This window comes from Toxorhynchites rutilus, chromosome 1, assembly GCF_029784135.1.
Source record: "Toxorhynchites rutilus septentrionalis strain SRP chromosome 1, ASM2978413v1, whole genome shotgun sequence".
In the NCBI taxonomy this organism is placed as follows: Eukaryota; Metazoa; Arthropoda; class Insecta; order Diptera; family Culicidae; genus Toxorhynchites; species Toxorhynchites rutilus.
Window position 1 is genome coordinate 161,393,729 of NC_073744.1, and position 18,870 is coordinate 161,412,598.

Here is an 18,870-nt window from a genome sequence, read left to right on the forward strand (position 1 = left end):
AATGATGTATATATCATTATCTTAATAGAATGTTTCGAAAGCTTATTTTCGACTTTCAAAAGTAGTGGAAAAAATTTGCATGGTGGGTAAGATTACGAGTTTGAGTCACTGTATATCAAAAATTGCAACTACAGATGGAAAATGATGACTCTCCGACTCACAAAATACCGGGAAACGAGACTTTCATACTTTTTTACACACATTTGGGAAAAATGCATCACGCAAGAGAAACTACTCGAACCCAGTAAAGTCATGTCAGGTATTTCAAGTTCAAAACAAATTTTCGATGATTTCAAGTCGCGGAAAATTCCATACATGCATATATGGAGCTTTCTGCGAAAAACACAAGAAGGTCCCCAATTTGTGCTCAGGTCAAAATCCCTTCAGTACTCGAGTGTTGCATAATGTCTCACTGAGTGACGTTTATTTTACTAATGGCTGCTCGGGGATTCACAATTACTGGGGGAATCTTAAATCATCTTTGTGGCCATACTTCATTAACCGCTGCTTTCTTTCAAAAATTGTTCACTGAATGAGCAATAGTTGTCAATGGAACAAAGCATCGGCAAGACTAGCAAAGCTGCATACATTTCAATAATTCTCTATAATCAGAAGGAAAATCTATGGAAAACTAGTGACCCCACATTGATTAGCGATTCCTCCCGATGCCCAAATTAATTATTCATATTCGCTCGCCCCCAGGATGTGTCTGCCAAACGTTAAGGCATCGCGAATCCCGCCAAGGACATTCTACATGCACGTGGTTTAGGATAATTTTCACTGGTCACTATAAAAGTGACCATCGATATCCTTGGGATAAGCAGTTTTCTCCAGCGAGCGATAGCGAGCGATAAACTGTCCGCATCATTCGGTCCATCTCAAGTGTACTAAATGAAGTAACCAAAGTGTGAGAAGAAATCGCGCTGTGATTCTATCGTTGAGAATCACATTTTTTAGTTGTCGATTATTAGTGTGGATCTGTTCTTGTTGTTACTGAGTGTAGTGCTGTTGAAAGTTTCGTTGCAGCGGTCAAAAGTTTAGGCAAACTCAAAAATTTGAAGTAAAATGTCCGTCGGATCCGTTCTATTCCTCACCATCCTACTAACTGGATACATCTACTGGAGCTTAGCCCAACCGTTAGTATTGGTTTGAAAGCAATTTTGTATTACAATAACTCAGTTATACGCGCAATGTCCATTGCTTTCGGCCGAACGATCGATAGCGTTACATCCCTTTATGAAAATGAATTGGAACCAGTGGACTACAAAATTATCACTTTAATTTATCGACACTTATTTCATACCATGTTGTCCTAATTTTCTTCTAAATTACACCATACACGAAATATTCACAAGTTGAGACGCCGCATTTTCCGATTAGAGTAACCAGCGTGGAACAATCTGGAATCATACGCATAAGACAACAACGTCTTAGAACTGCTAGAAGACAGAAGAACGGAGTTCTATCCGAAGGAAGAATGTTAAGCAGTAGGGTAACATACGCTACAAATTTACATGTATTTTTGGGAGTCAATTGGAACGGCAGCTAGCTTATTTATTCTACTTCTCGACCATTTTTTGACACTTACGAGCCCACTTTCTCGAAGTTTCCTTTTCGAAGTCGTTCAACAGTTCAGGGTATATCAAGAATCGAAGTACAATTGTGAGCATGAAAGTGTACAATTCGGTATGATTTTAGAATAGTGACTTCTGCTAGAATCAGCTCAAAATATGTAAAAGGTGCAGTAGCGTAGTGCCAGGGGCGCTGACCCTTTGGGGTGCCAAAATCCAAGAATTTTCAAGTAGCAATTTACCCCGTATTATATTTCATCTTTCAATTGAGTAAAAAACATCCATCATGGGTAGTAGCTTCCATCCGTACATAAAACCAATAACCTATCTTTGATTTTCGCAAAATTGAAACAACATTACGTCACTTTACATAAATACCCTTTCAGTTTTTCACTACGCATGCCTGAACGCTCCTTCTTTCCTTATTGGCTTTAAAATTTGCAGTTCTTCTTCCTCTCAGGGCGCCTGTTATTGCTTACGTGGACAACTTTGGGGGGGGGGGTGGAGTTGTAGGGTTCACGAAATGTCCACGCTTGTCCATGGTAAGTGGGGAGGGGGTATTAATTTCCACATGGACACATTTTTTGTAAATACAATACGCCTAATCTGTATGCATGTATGTGGCGACTGGCCCGTGTCAAAACAAAAAAAAACTTTTAAGTAAGTAGAATGCAATTTTCAGAACCGACACTCGCCTGTTTCTAATCGATTCGACCGATTTAGCGGTTGCTGGCACTGTGTAAAGAAACTCTGAGAGTGCCGGTCGGGCATCCATACTTCTGTCTTTTTTCTCTTCTTGATCTTTTTCATTGAAATCTACAGGGTTTTCCATTTCGGGCTGCCGAAAGTATACAGCCCTGCGCTGACAACCGTTCGACATAGCTGTCAACCAAAGCGTCATATCGTTAGTTGAATGTCTGCCATTTTACAATATGGATCGTTTTAGCATCGCACAACGTGATAATTTTGTTAAATTGTACTATAAAAATGATGAAAAACCGGCGAATGTTTTTCGAGCATTACAGACGGATTTTGGTCGTCATGGACGGCCTACAGAGCACACAATCGCTAATGTAGTGCGTAAATTCGAACAAACTGGATCCGTAGCGGATATCGTGAAACCTGTGCATCATCGTAATGTGCGTTCGGCCGAAAATATTGCTGCTGTTGCTGCCAGTGTGGAGGATGACCCGAATGTTTCGATTCCACGGCGTGCTCAGCAATTGGGCTTGTCAAACACATCATTATGGCAAATTTTGCATTTGGACTTGCACCTACATTCATATAAAGTCCAACTGGTACAAAAATTAGAGCGTGGTGACCATGGAATGCGTCGGGCATACGTCGATTGGGTGAACGAACAACAGCAGCAAAATGCTGAATTTTCGCATCAAATTTTCTTCAGCGATGAGGCACATTTCGAGCTCGGTGGCTATGTGAACACCCAAAATTTCCGTATATGGGGCTCAGAAAATCCACACGTGATTGTTGAGAGGCCATTGCATCCGCCAAAAGTCACTGTTTGGTGCGCATTATGGTCTGGTGGAGTCATCGGGCCGTATTTCTTTGAAAATGAGGACGGCGAGACGGTAACTGTGAATGGTGAGCGCTATGGCCGCATGTTAAACGATTTTTTTTTGCCACAAATTGAAGATATGGATACGGATGACATGTGGTTTCAGCAGGACGGCGCCGCGTGCCACTCAACACGACCGAACATGGCCATATTGCGAACGAAATTTGAGGGACGCATAATTTCGCGTTTTGGTGATGCCAATTGGCCGTCCAGATCATGCGATTTGAACCCGCTAGACTTTTTTTGTGGGGTTATGCGAAAGACCGTGTCTAGGCCAACTCTCCGCAAACTCTTGAACATTTGAAAGACAACATTCGTGAAGTTATGACAGAGATACCGCCCCATATGTGCCGAAAAGTCATCGAAAATTACCTGTTCCGGATCAAGGTGTGCGAGGAAGCCCTAAGTAGACATTTGAATGATGTTGTATTTCACACATAATGGCATAAACCAAACTTTAATTTGAAATAAAAGTTTCATTGAAATTCGAATTCTAAGTGTGTTTTATTTCAATGTACTTTCGGAATTTAAAGTTGGAAAACCCTGTATATACTGAAACTAATGCACATAAATTGTGAGTGATGGATTTATTTTCATTGGTAGTAAAGGATAATTTATTCCGTCAGGATGAAGATAACATCACAGGCTTAGTATTGTAATATAAAAAATGGTCGACATTGTATTCTTAGATGCGGCCTTTGATCCAATTTCTGTTCATGATACAAAAACCACTTCATTTTTATCTCTTCAGAACTTCCAAGGTTTTGCAAAGTTGGAAGACGAACAACAAAAAAAAAAGGTGCACGGTTCGTATCTTTTAAGAAGGGTTACTAGCAGCGAAGCACTTTATTGTCATCTATTGAAATGTGGTAATTTATGAAATACTCTTCTTTGGGTTGGACCGGAAAGTTCGTGCCGCCATTTATGTGAATCAAATCGAGGAATCCATTAAGAATAATATTTGGTACACGACAGATCAATTAACAGAATCACTACAAATATCCAAAAACTACCGTCTCTGAGCATCTGGTGCAGCTATAAACTCAATGAATCCCATATTTATCTGCGACTCGTTCTATAAACGTTAAAAACCTCTGTTTTTTGTAAAAAATCGTAATGGGCGATGAAAAGTCTTATAATTTACCACAATTTTGAATGGAAAATTCTTGGGATAACGACATAAACCGTTATCTATTCCCAAAGTCAGCCTTCACCCGCAAAAGGTCATCTTCTATGTCAGGAACAGCACATCTCTGTTAAACTCCAAAATTGCTTGCCAGATTCTCGAGGAGACATGAGGTCTGACGTTCCTGTTATGAGGTTCTTACAAACAATCAGTCGATAAATTCCAATAAATACAGCTCGACAACCATGTGGTCGAAACTATCAAATACATTTACTGTAGCATTTGTGAACATTCGACAAGCGTAAGCTTTAAGAAAGTGTGATCAGAAGTTTAGTTAATTTGCGACTTTTCTGATCTTGGGATGCTGGTAAACCGGGAGCTTCGCACATACGAGAGTAGAGCAATTAATTGCAGACCATTTCGTAAATTCATAACGAAAAGACTGAACAATTCCGAGATGCTGAATGTATACGCATTATCAGGAACAGTTATAGCATTTTTTTTCATGCACAGAAGCTAACTGTAGACAACATAAATGGATTTCGGAGGAAACTGAAGAGTGACACAAATAACTTACCGGGTAATATTGAAGAAAGAAAAGAATAGTGAATAGATCGATATTATGGCATTGTTCACAAATTGCATAACGTCAGAAAATATGGATTTTGGACCTCCCTCCTCCTTAACGTATCGCAAGCTATACCCCTGAAACATAACAAGTAACACAATCTCGCCCCTTGATTATTTCACAATGATAATGTTCGAATCTAGAATCTCATCTTGTTCGAAGATATTCAAAATCAACATCCAACAAATATCGTAATATAATCCTACGTCAACTATGTGGTCATGGTTCGGATTAGGATTGGGCGATCTTGGATCGATTTTCAGAAGATCGATTTTATTCATTTCGATTTCCGATTTTTTGGATCGATTCTTAGTACCCGAAAAAATCGTGAAGATCGATCTTTTTCTTTCGATTTTTTCGATCTCACAATTTGTTTTGAGCGTTCATTGATTTCAATCTCGCCACATGACAAATTATATAAACATAATGTCAACGTTTGGATCGCTCTCGAGGATGTCAAATTAGTGATAGTGAATCCAGGTGAAGCTGCTATGTATGTTTGGTCTAGGATTGGGCGATCTTGGATCGATATTTAAAAGATCGATATTTTTCGATTTAACACAAACGTTTTATAATTGTCTTTTTCAGTATAAACCAGCTTTAATCTCACCAAAGATTGCCTGACAAATTTTATAAACATAATGGCAACGTTTGACCGCTATGAAGCACTTCATTTGGCTCACTGATAAAGTCAGTTTGATCATTCTCCGATTTTATTCCGTACAAGTTCTGACAAGATCGGAAATTGCGACAGCTACTAAGGGTTGTTGATGTGTTACTAATGATACTTTTTCAAATAAATTATTTAATTAAATGATTCCATGATGAATGCTCTGGAGAACACTATTTTCGAAGATCTAATTTTTTGTGCTCTTGATTATTGAATAAAACCATGAAATTTTCATTCCATGTTTCAACAGAAGACGATACCCATATAACATAAGTAGATAAATTGGAGAAATGCTTCCGATTTTTTGAAGATCGATTCGGCAAAGATCGATTCTTTTTTGCCGATTTAATCAGTGAATCGATCCCTACGCCGTTTAGAAAATCGATTCGTCGAGATCGATCTTTTCGTAAAGATCGCCCAATCCTAGTTCGGATACAACCCTACAATTTTCTTGGTTTTCCAAAAAAAAACAAATAAGAAAAAAAAACCGATTTTATTCCAAAAAAAAAGATAGGAATGTCCACATGGACAAAGAAGGGAGGGGTATAATAAATGTCCACGCTTGTCCACGGAGGGGGAGAGGGGCGTCTAGAATCGTATTTTTTCTGTCCACGTAGTATGTGGACAGCCCCATATATGTATGTCTGATGTGATTTCATACTTTTGGCTGTAGCTTTCCAACAAAATCAAAAAATCCAAACCAAATCAATTTTTCGACCTTCCAGACCGGGTTCCATCCTTAGGCTGCATAACAGTTGAAACAGCGTGGAGAAACTATAGCGCAGGAGTGGCCATAGGTAGACCACGGGCGACTTTTTCATTTATAACGGCTTTCATTTATAACTGACTAACGTCTATAAACATGGATCAATTGAAGTAGATTGCGTCAAATTTTGGGTGGAAGAATTCTTCAGATGTTGGAACAGAGGAACTTGTATCAAAGGTGGAAGTGTTCAAGACGCAGATGAAGGACCCATTCCCATATCTGAACTCTTCGACGCCTTTAGGTATCTTGAACATTATTGTAAGATATTCTCTCGAAGCATTTTATCCTAACATCATAAGCAAAGTAAGGCAAAGATTAGACTAGAGAATAAGCGATGCTGGTAATTATATTTCTAGCCTTCCAAATACGAATAAACTGCTCAAAGTGAACATTGGTATAAGTGAGCAGTTTTCACAAAATATCACAATCTCAAAACTAGTGAAAAATCGAAAAAAGGGGTACTTTTTGGGGCGCCTTTTTCATAGTTTGCCGGGGGCGCTGTCTACCCTCACTACTGACAAGGTGTATTTTAAAGTATAAAACGTTGAATTGGAACAGAACAAAATGGTATTGATTGCGATGGTTTTAGTTTTGTACGAAAAATGATTCGCTGTTATACTTGAAAATGATTCCCGCCATATCTCGGCTAGCTCGGATGATATCTAAAGTCAAAGTTTAATTTTCCATCACGTCGACTTGTGAATGGAAGCAGAATATCAGTGAGACATCATATAGCTCCAGAGTCTCCAGGTCAGTTCACGGGTCCACCACTCGAAATTATTAGAGATGAAGGCATAACGAAAGAATGTAAGAACTTGTTTTTAGTGGTTAGACATTAGAATTAGAGAGTCTTGATTGGACTGAGCTGTGTCCTGGAGACTTCCCTGAACGCGGCGAACGAGGTACGCACAATATACTTCACTTTTAGAGTTGTGAAATAGAGAAAAACATACCTAGAAGATCCTGAAAGGATTGTGAGGAAAGCATTCAGAGACGCCGGAATATATCCTCATTAATCGGCACTGGAGAGAATGCCACTAGTACACAAGAAAGGGGGACTTGGAACCGACATTTCTGCACTATGTATTCCTCAAGTATAACAACTGTCCGAATAATCTGCAGAAAGTGGGAACCAAAATGCGTTGTATGCAGTGTCTGCGCCACGGACACTTGGCGCAAGCGGAGTATCTGCTCAATTGCAATCTGCAGACGGTGAGAAGGAAGAAGCAAGAAAATAGTACATGGTCCCCGTCCTAGCGGTCACACGTCGACAAGAACGCATCAAATCTATGTTTAAAATAGTGTGATCTTCATCACCACTTCCGGTTTGGTGGTTATCGAGTCAACATTGTTTGTCGACGGGCACGAGCGGGAATTAATTCTGCCTTTCTCCAGGCATGGAGAGGAGTTTAGTTTAAGTTTGCCCCCAAGAGCTTTTTCCAAGGCTAGGGACGAACGAACTGCAAAAGTTTCAAAGTCTCTCTAATACAAACAAGGAAGGAAGGAAGGTGTGAGCTACATTCAGTAATTGGAACCAACATGTTAGCTATCCAGGACAAGATTAGACCAACCACAAAACTTAAGACGTATGTCGGATGTGTCATCAACAGGATGAAGAAATTGTGCACATTGTGGCAGGCTGCCCTGTTGCGACGAAAGTAGCCTACACAGAGCGCCACAATAACGTGGTCCGAATTATCGACAACTGGCGCTCCAATGTGATCTATTGTAAGACACCGTACCGGATTGGTGCTTGGATTCATTCGGAGACAGACTTTTCAGTTCACGGATGTATACACCCTCAAAACACTGTTTTGCCCACTGGTTTGCAGCATTCTTGAGTATGCAGTTCCAATATGGGCACCATTCCAGACAGTAAAGGGTGTGTCACATCAAATTGCATCACGGAAAAACGCTGTAGAAATTTAATGTTTAGGAATTATATCTTCAGCTTTCGCTTATAATCAGATAAGAGTGTATAGATCACGTTGGCCATGCTTCACTGTCAATTTTTCGTAAATTTGGAAAAATGTCGTCGAACGAAAAAGAGCGTCGTGAATTAATCCTGCGCACTCATTTCGAGAATCCGGAGTTGTCACATCGGGACATCGGTAAGATGCTGGGAATCGTCCAATCCACGGTCAGCAGAGTACTAAAACGATACTTCGAGAACCTAACCATCGACCGGAAGGTGAAGAACGGGAAAAATGGATGCTCCGTCAGTGAAAAAGATCACAAGCGCGTAGTTAAGCAGTTTAGACGTGATCCGAGAAGTTCGGTCCGAGATGTCGCCAATAAGCTGAATTTGTCAAGTTCATTCGTCCAGCGGACCAAGCAGCGGGAGGGCCTGCGTACATACAAGGTTCAGAAGGCTCCTAACCGCGATGAAAGGCAAAACATGGTGGGGAAGACGCGAGCCCGGAAGCTGTACACCGAAATGCTGACGAAGCCGCATTGCCTGGTAATGGACGACGAAACCTACGTCAAAGCGGACTTTCGTCAGCTGCCGGACCTGTTGTTCTTCTCCGCAGAGGACAAATTCAGCGTTCCGGAGGAGATTCGCAAGCAGAAACCATCCAAGTTTGCCAAAAAGTACATGGTGTGGCAAGCGATCTGCTTTTGCGGAAAGCGGAGCGCCCCCTTCGTGATGACCGGCACGGTAAACGGGCAGGTTTACCTTAAGGAGTGCCTACAGCAGCGCTTACTACCACTATTGAAGCAGCACGAGGGCCCGACCATCTTCTGGCCGGATCTCGCTTCGTGCCACTATTCAAAGGACGTGTTGGAGTGGTACGAAGCCAACGGGGTCACCTTCGTGCCAAAGGAAATGAACCCGCCCAACGCGCCGGAGCTTCGCCCAATAGAGAAATATTGGGCGATTATGAAGCAGGCCCTCCGGAAGAACCCAAAAGTTGTCAAATCGGAGGCGGACTTCAAGAGAAAATGGATTTCTGTTCAAAAAAAAGTACAACCTGACGTTGTACAGAACCTTATGGACGGGGTAAAGAGGAAGGTGCGAGCATACGGGCTTGGACTCGAAGTATGAATAAAAAGAAAATGCCAAAAGTTGTTCAATAGTTTTTATTTTACTGTCTAAAATTTTCAAAAGGATCGGTCTACTGGGCGAATTTCTACAGCGTTTTTTCCGTGATGCAATTTGATGTGACACACCCTTTACAAGTTGCCAAGGTAGAGCGAGTTCAGAAGCAATTCATTCACACAACTTCCATGGAGCAATCCTGTAAACTTGCCTGACTACGCTTCGCGTTGCATGCTCATCGGTTTGGAGACCTTATCAGCTCGTCGACTTAAACTCCAACAAACATTTTTCTTCGATATCATAGAGAGTAATATTGATTGTTCGGAGCTGCTGCAACAGATAAATTTTAATGTTCCAACACGAACTCTTCGAAGTTTTCCCGTCATCAATCTGCCATTTCACAGAACCAGTTACGGACAAAATGACCCATTTAACTCATGTCTGAGAGCATTCAACGCAGTTTGCCATGTCCACGATTTTGGAATGTCCAAAAATAGTTTTAAGGCTAGGATTAAAGACATAATTTAAGTTTCAGTCTGTGCCATTGTAAATCTAAGACGAGGACAAATAAATAAATAAATTACCGGTACCTGGCAAATAACCGTTTTGAAGATGTACCTGAATCGCAGTGTTCTGAACGACCTCTCAATCCAGCTTTAATACTTTACGACAAGAGCGACCGACAAGTCACCATCTTCAAAGTCGCTATTCCACTGAACAAAATCTGGAGGAGACCTACGGTCAACAAATTTGCAAAAACCGAATATTGACCGTGGAACTCAGGGAACTGGGAAGGGCTGGGAGAGGTCCCAACAATCGCGAATGTCGTTCTCTCTGGAACTGAAACTGTCTCCAAGACGCTATTGGAAGCGTTAAAGATGTTGAATATGGTAAAGGAACTGCCCGACATCCAAAAGTCGGTCATCCTTAGCATCTGCGCGATTGTCCGACAATTCCTCGAACATGATTTGAGAGCGTGAGCATATTTCTGTGCATTCCGCAGAGACTAGTTTTGCTTTTGCATTAAGAATCCCGAGGACAGGTGAAATTTTCTGGCAGTGTTCGCTCTACGGACAATGTGTTTTTTCTAATATTGGTATTTAAACTCCGCCCGCAATTTATTGGGTATGAACAAGCTATTCGCAATTCCACAGCAATCACGATTCATCAGTCATCCAGTTGGCGACAGAACGGCATTCCAAATGGCCTATCGCAATGCCGAGAGTTTAGTTTAGTTCCCAAATTGGCCTTTTTCAAGACTAGAGGCGAATGAACTGAGAAATTTGAAGGTCTCTGCAATTCAAACCATAATCATCATTATTCAAATCCCAGTCTTGCTCCTGCAAGCAGCTGGCATTCTTTTTAAGCGGCCCATAGACGTTCAATATTATGGCGCAATATTTAGGGGCTTCAATATAGACGAGACGAAAATAGACGATCAATTATATTGCACAAACCAAAAAATATTCAATAACGTTGAACTTCTATGGGCCGCTTAAGGTGCAGATATCAGACACAAGTGTTTTGCTCGATGGAAAGCAGGAACGGAAGAAAGATATCAAAAACAGTGGTACATTTTTTTGTGGAGTTACCGCGTCAATTTGCATGTTGTCTGATGGAGAGGGCTTTTGTATTTTTGCACCACATCATTTCTGCACCTGTACTGCAAATTTTGAAAACGAGCGTTATGAGCGTTAAATTTGGGATGCAAGGATTGGAGCGTTGCATGCTGAGATGGCAAAGCAGTTTTTCTTGCTTTACAACTTCTAAACTGTCCGTTTTATGACCAGTGTATGATGCATTTCCGTGTTTTGTGTTGATCACGTAAACATCCCAATGAAGGTTTTGGGGAGAACTATCATCGAAACAACGAACAATTAGTTTCCTAACGACCGCCGGATAGCACTAGTCGCCAGCTGTTAAGGCTGATTTAGACGATACCAGTCAGCGCTCTAGTTGAAGTATCCAGTGAATAGAGAACAGACACTCTGTTCAAGTTAGAGGCCAATCACTTGTTCGATACTGGTACAAGTAACTTGAACAGAGTGTCTGTTCTCTGTTCACTGGATACTTCAACTAGAGCGCTGACTGGCATCGTCTAAATCAGCCCTTAGTTTCTTGTCTTTTCGAAACTGACAGCCTGCGAGTAGCGCTACCTAGCGGTCGACAGGGCTACACGATGTCGCAGATTGTTTGTCGACTCATATCTACAGCAGGGTTGCCAAAACTACAGATCAATTTGAATTTCTACAGATATTTCAGTGTTTTTGGACCCAGGAATCCGTAGTTGCAGATAACAGATTTTTTGGATTTCACACAGAATGTTCACCTTATTTTAAAACTACATTCCAATATTAACTATGGCTCGATGTCATGAACATTTTTCGTTTGATTCTATGTTAGAGGCTGTCCACATACCACGTGGACAGAAAAAGCACGATTCTAGGCACCACCCTACCCCTCGTTGGACAAGCGTGGACATTCTCTATACCCCTCCCCCCTGTTGTCCACGTGGACATTTCTCCATTTTTTTGAAAACAAATCGGGAAAGTAATAGAATTGCGTGTAAATTCCATTTGTGTTTGTTTCTATTTTCTATGCTATGTTTTTAAAATGATGAAAAAGTGTATCAATAGTTTATCAATAACAGCGGTTTGTACTAATTTTTTATTTGTTCTCAACAAACTGCCCGTGAAATTATTTGTAAAACTTCTTAATTTCGTTCAAATTATATTTACGTTGTTATTACATTATATTACTTTATATTATTTATTACTTTATACGTTATATCAAAGCATCACTTGTAAATCTTATCTCGGACATTTTGTAGCGTAAACTAACGTAAACTAGCTGAGCTGCTTATGTTTTGGAGAAAATCAAACAATGAAATCAAGGGCTTCGTTAGTGGAATTAGTCAAAATCATAGAAGAAAAGCTGAGGCGAAATAGGACCTCAGTGGCATAATAAAATCAATATGGATATCATTACGCTGTTCAAGATATTGAAACGTTGTGGGGTGTTATGTAGTTTTGATTTGATCAACACTTAAATTGTTCAAAATAATAGACGCTTAAATTGTCCAATATAATAGCCACTTAAATTTCATCTTAACGTGGAAAGATTACATTTTTTCTTGAAATAATATGACTTGTTGAAATGTAAAAAAAATATTCTTTTCAGACTTTATATAATAGAGTCCAAAATTGTATATAATCGAATCACATATAATCGACCAATAGAAGCGTCTTCCAGAACGAAGAAGAGCATCGCTTCTAAAGGCGCGTCCACATTATGCCGAATGATGCCGATCGGCCTGTACCAGGCGGCATATTCGGTTCGTTATGTAATGTGGACGCCCCATCGGGTGCACGAAGCCGAAGCCCCATCGGATGCACGAAGCCGTCACGAACACATGAAGCACAATGTCGTCAACGCTAATTTACTTCGTTTTGTTTTGGTTCGACTTTCTCGAACCGGACCCACTTGTTTCGGGTTGGGTTCGGTTTGATTCGAGTCGGTTTTCGGCACGTCGGCAAGCCCGGGCGGTACGTCCACATTTAGTCGGCTTTACCGGGCGGCCAAGGCCGATTGGCGTAATGTGGACGCGTCTTAAGAACACACAAAGATACAGTTCGTGCTTCCATAAAAGAGTTTGTTGTTTGTATCTCATTTTCGCCTTGGGAGTTTTCGAAAGATGAAATCTAAACGGTTTTTACATCAAGAGCGGATGTTGAACTAAAACCCAATGTAGGAAAACAATGTCGTGTTTTTCTAATATTACAACATTCTAACATGCTTTGAAGGTTATCATCCTGTCATCCTTATCCTCTTAAACCAATGAAAATAAATCGATTACTCTCGGTTGATGTGCGTTACTATCAGGATACACATTTTAGAAAAAAAAGTTCAACGATATGAAAAATATGGATTTTCGTCCGGTAAGCACTATCAGCCAGTTCAATCTTTTTATTGACAAATACCGATAAATTTCTCGGAGATACAGAATAAATTTCATTTACTGCTGAAAAAAGATGTGATTTTTTTTTTAAATTATATATTTAACTTGTCCACGTGGACATTATCTATACCCCCTCCCCACTCACCGTGGACAAGCGTGAACATTTTCGTAACCCCTACTAACCCCCCCCCAAGTTGACCACGTGGTATGTCATCTTCTGCACAATCTCACATATGTATTTTATTCGCCTGTTCTATCACTTACCTCACGTGTTTCATTCAACACAAAAAAATCTCCAAGAATCTGATTTTATCTTAAATACCTGGCTACATAGCAAATCAATGCCCGCTTTTCACAATTGATACTTTTTATGCTAGCATACAAATCCAAACATACCTTGGCAATTGTGTGAAATGTGGACTCCAAAATTACAGGTATCAGGTATCAACAGGAATCAATATGCAATAGATTTCGGCAAAAAAGATAAATTTTGATGACCAAAAACACAGATTTGATTATAAAAATCCCGAGCTACTGTATGTTAGAAGCATATAATTTCGAACTGAAATATGCCACAGATAAATGGTGGTATTTACCATGAATTTAGCTTTATTTTGATGATAATTTGAATACCATTTCATGGCATGCACTCCAAGGAAGTATAATTTTAGTTCGAAATAATGGGATGAATCATATACAACGACGATTGACGATTAGGCTAATGAGAAGGACACAATTTTACAATGTTGTGCTATTGGATTATCAATCCAACAGATGTTATTTGTTCGATTCTCTGCAAGACAGTGTCATACCTGCAACCTGTCTTGAAAATGATCGACAATCACATACAGTCCTTGCGCGAAAGTTATGGATCAATATGTACTGTGAACGTGACCACGAATGCATTATCTCGGCTTCAACAGTCACAACTGATATAAATATACGGTCGCGAACACGACTATCAGTTGGATGTTTGAATGTTCTCTCTTTCTATCGAACGTACACAGAAGGGTTATGCGCTCACCAGCTTACCATTTGGCCTTCCATTTTTATTCATATAGAATACATTTGACTGCCAATGATTTAAATTCTTATTCTCCCTTTATTCTGCTCACGACCGTAGCTGCACACATACATCTACATTCATACAGACCCAAAGACTATGGATGGTACTGACACGAATTGTTCATATCAAAACAACCGTAAAACTCTCCCCTATCAATTGCAAATGAGGGGCTCAGAAGGAAAGGGGTGTGAGTGACATGTGAAATTGCACAAAGAACTCACTGAAGAACACTTGGGAGTAGCAAATTATTCTCAGTGTGCAAGTTTCGGTGATTCGAGCTTCAGATAGTCAATAACGACGTCGGCCACGTCCTTACAGTCTCCAGGGGAAGGGAAGGAATGTTAGTATGATATTCGCGGCTAGAAGGGCCGTCTCTATACCGTAGTTCCCTTGCGATTATCATGTAAGGAAACACTAGAATACACTAAAATACCCTCTCAATATTCCTCGAATAGACGATATATTTTCCAACCTGAGAAGGTCACAGAGATAATTTCTGGCTTTGGGGTATATCCAAACCTGCAATCATCTCCCTTAGGGACTTTGAACCTTGTTCTGGTTCTCGAAGGTTATCTCGAAGGTTTTTCGATAGGTTCTGGTTCGAACATGCTATTATAAATATCCGTTATTCACAGGCGGAGGTCGAATGTCTAATCGTAATCATAACCTCTTAATTCCGACATTCCAGCACCAACGTCCTGGAGATACGCTGCAAGCTGTATGCCCGAGCCGGGGTAGAAGACACCGGAGAATGCGTTCACGGTGCCGAACTAAATCCGTGCGGCACACTATCCTGTTTGAAGGTATAGAATCTCTTCTAACATTCGAACTTGTTAGCTGACGGTTTGGTTATTCAACAGGGTGTCGGCGAACAGTGCGGTGAAAACTTTGCCGGTATCATCCTGCACGGCAAGTGTGCCAACGGGCTGATGTGCTGCGGGGGCCAATGCGTTGGCTGCAAGAACGGCATGTGCGACCATCGGCTGTGTCCACCGCGGGGAGCCCCACTGGGTGGGCACTACCCGTTCGGTGGTAACCAACAGGCGGCGCCTGCCATCTTCCCGACGTTCTACAAGATGTTTGATTTCTACGCTAGTGAAGCGGAGTAGAAGAGGTGGAGCGAGGATCTGCCACGTCACATAGTAGTATAATAATCAAGTAGGCCAACCACATAACAAATTATACAATGTTGAAATTCATGTGACAATGGAAGGGGCACACATTCGGAGTGATGAAAGTACAAAGATAGAATACATAGGGGGCGCGAGATTACAAGTTGCATCTCCGAATCATATTTTACTCTACTCATTTCATACAGGTCGCCGTGTAATGGAAAGACCCATTACACGAAAGACTTGAAACCCAAAATATCTAACGAAAACACGGAGAAATGGATGTGATATTATTATAAAGCAAACAAAAATAAGTGTAATAAAGCAAACTTAGAAGCAAAAAAAAAGTGTATTGGATTCATGTTTCCGGTTACAAGTCACAGAAATAACTTATCGTTTATTTTTTTAAGGACTCGCCCTCTTTCCCGCATGTCCTGTTTATTTAAGAATCGAATCTCGTTTGGTTATGAATTATTTCTGAATAGTGATTTATAGCTTTGATTTTCATGGCTTATTATTTTTTGTTTTTTTGTGTCATAAATTTATTGATTGTAGATCTTCGAATATCCAATTTTGTTCGTTTTAAAATCTTTGTTCAATAATTCTCATGGTTTTGTTCAATAAGAACCAATCATCTTGTAATAGTTATGTTTAAAAGCTTGTACTTTACAGATGGTTATCCGAAAAGGTATGTCAAATTTTAAATCAAATACCATTTTGTAACCGACAATTTTTTGAGGATCAAGAAAACGATAAAAGCTATTAATAAGCTTTTCGCGATTTCACAGCATTCACGACTCATCCTTTCATCCCACTAGCGACCAGACGACAGCGAAGGTTCCCAAATGTCTTTTCTCAAGGCCAATAGTTTAGTTCAGTTTTGGTCTTTTAATTGGTCTTTTTCAAGGCTAGAGGCGAATGTACTGAGGAATTTTAAAGAGATTCAAACCATGATCATCATTATTCAAATGACAATTTCGCTCCAGCAGTCTTCCTCGATGCTGATGACAGACACAGCTGTTTTGCTCGATGCAAAGGTAGAATGGAAGATAAATATCACACACAGTGGTTCAATTTTGTTCGGTGAAAGTAGCGCGTTGATTTTTATGCCGTCTGACGGAGAGTGATTCTGCGTTTCTGCGCCACGTGATTTCTGTACTGGGGTGTAAATTTAAAACTTCGATAACGAGAGCATTAATAACCCATTGCCGACTGAACTAAGTGGAATGACAATTACTTTCGAAAGATGAAAGATGTATAAGTGATGTTTGTTACTTATTGACCTAAAATCTTTGAAACTGCTTAAGTGACGAACCAGCCAAAAGTTTCGAAAGTCACTATAATATAGGGAAAAAAAAATTGAAACTGCTTTAAAAGCAAACTCACAAAAATCTATAAATATTGGTACAACAACAAAAATCTAAAAAATAAGCTTGATAGCTTATAGAAGTCAAGATTGGTTAGTGGTTGATGCATGTTGTCGGATGGTCGTGAAAATATAATATTACAAATATTGTGCTCGCGTTAGCCAACCTCAGTTTCTATTTTTTTGCTAAAGTGTCGAACGGACGTGCAAAATGTTTTACCCCAGAATGCATTCTCAGAATATGCAGGAAAGAAAACATAGTGCAGAACATGCACTGACGGACAGAAGCAGAAGATAAATTTGAAAAAGGTCGTATTGCGTCGGTTTTCACACCGTTATGTGGAGATCAAATCATCAAATAGATAACGGTGGTGGGGAAGCAAATATGTAATCACATCGGGCCGCATTGTATCCACCACGAGAAGAACACTCGCGATGCATACTGAGTGTGCCACGTGCATTGGCAATAAGCACACAGATCTCGTGTATTGTTCACGCGAGAACAAGAATGAATCATAAATCACCCATCTTCACCTGCTTATACAAAACCATGGAAATCTATCGGCCTTTTTCAGGGCTAACAACACTTTCGGCTGAAGAGTTATTTTTAAAAACGTCGATGCATTCTAAAATATTATAATATAAAGCAGGGTCTAAAATATTCGAAGATGAAAAATGAAAATCGACTCTCCTCTCAGTAGCTTCGCTTCGGCTATGACTACTTCGGCATTTGCTGTCAACATAATCTGAATTGACTAGAAAATGAATTGACGAGCGTTGAGAGCGATGATGAACTGATGAACTATTCTAGTCAATTGTTATTTTAATTGACGTGACTAATGAATACAAATCTGCCTCTTCATTCAACCTGACTTCAATCCACACCTCTACTCTCCCTGGCATGAATCTTGTTACCCGCGTACACAATATTATTTTATGTCCATATAAAGTGAAACGAAAACTTGATTTCTGATGCAAAAAAGTAGTTACACCATTAATGGACGGTTTATTGTCTACTCACATTGAACTCAAACCAACGTGCTTAGAAAATTTATCAGGCATGTTATAAAGGTTCTCGCGTTAGCATTAGTAAATAGCGTCCATTTTGGGAAGAATTTTAAACAAAGTTTTAGTTCACTTTGTCTCCGAGTTCAATTTTGTGAAAAAACATGCAGAAAAACGGGTTTATATCAACAAAATTCACAAATTTGTCAGTGTTTCTGAACACAACACTGCACGCTATTTTATATGGGTGAGTAATTTTCGTGTACGATACAAAAAATCTAGCTCACCTGTAGTATATGTCAAACTACGTTGAACTCAAAAATAGATACATGCATACGGGATACATGAGAGAGAGAGAGAGAGACGAATTCATTTTGGAGGAAGTCACTGCAATATGCATTGAAGTTCATTTGACGAGGAAGATAGTCCGATAGTACGATAGTCGAGTCATAGAGTGAGATAGCAACTAAATGCCCGAATTACTTTTCAATCATGTTGACGGAGAAACTGCTGGAAGAAGCCAAAACTCATTTCCAATCGAATACGAAGGCGACTTTATTGATAGTTCGCTGACTATCCTCAGTTGAACATGACTTTGCCGAGCCCTGATATAAAATAAGTAATCAAAACTAATTGATTTTTATATTTTTTACTGGAAGAGAGCTTCTTGAGTATTCGGATTTATTGGGATAATTATGATTATGTTTTGAATTCTAGAAGCTTGCTCAGACTTTCTTAGTTCATCTGCAGCTAGCCTCAAAAACAGATCAATTCAGGACACTGAACTAAACACTCGGCCTATAGAAAGGCTATTCGGAAAACTCGCTGCCGTCATCTGGTCGCTAGTAAGATAACTCGTGAATGACTTATTGGTGACTCTTCAACGAACGATCAATTAATTTTTGTGAATTCGAGCATTGTTTCCGGGTTTGAAGGCGTGAAGGCAGCACATTTGAACCCGAATGTATTTTTCAGTTGCCTTATCC

General features: G+C 40.0%; 1 protein-coding gene across 1 annotated transcript; it reads left to right on the forward strand.

Annotated features, from left to right (window-relative positions):
* Positions 1 to 836: 836 nt before the first annotated feature.
* On the forward strand, positions 837 to 15,844 carry LOC129762326 (uncharacterized). Its single transcript, XM_055760506.1, has 3 exons — positions 837 to 1,136; positions 15,090 to 15,204; positions 15,262 to 15,844. Exons 1-3 carry the CDS (start codon positions 1,066 to 1,068, stop codon positions 15,508 to 15,510), a joined length of 435 nt encoding a protein of 144 aa, XP_055616481.1. The 5' UTR covers positions 837 to 1,065; the 3' UTR covers positions 15,511 to 15,844.
* The last annotated feature ends 3,026 nt before the right edge of the window (positions 15,845 to 18,870 follow it).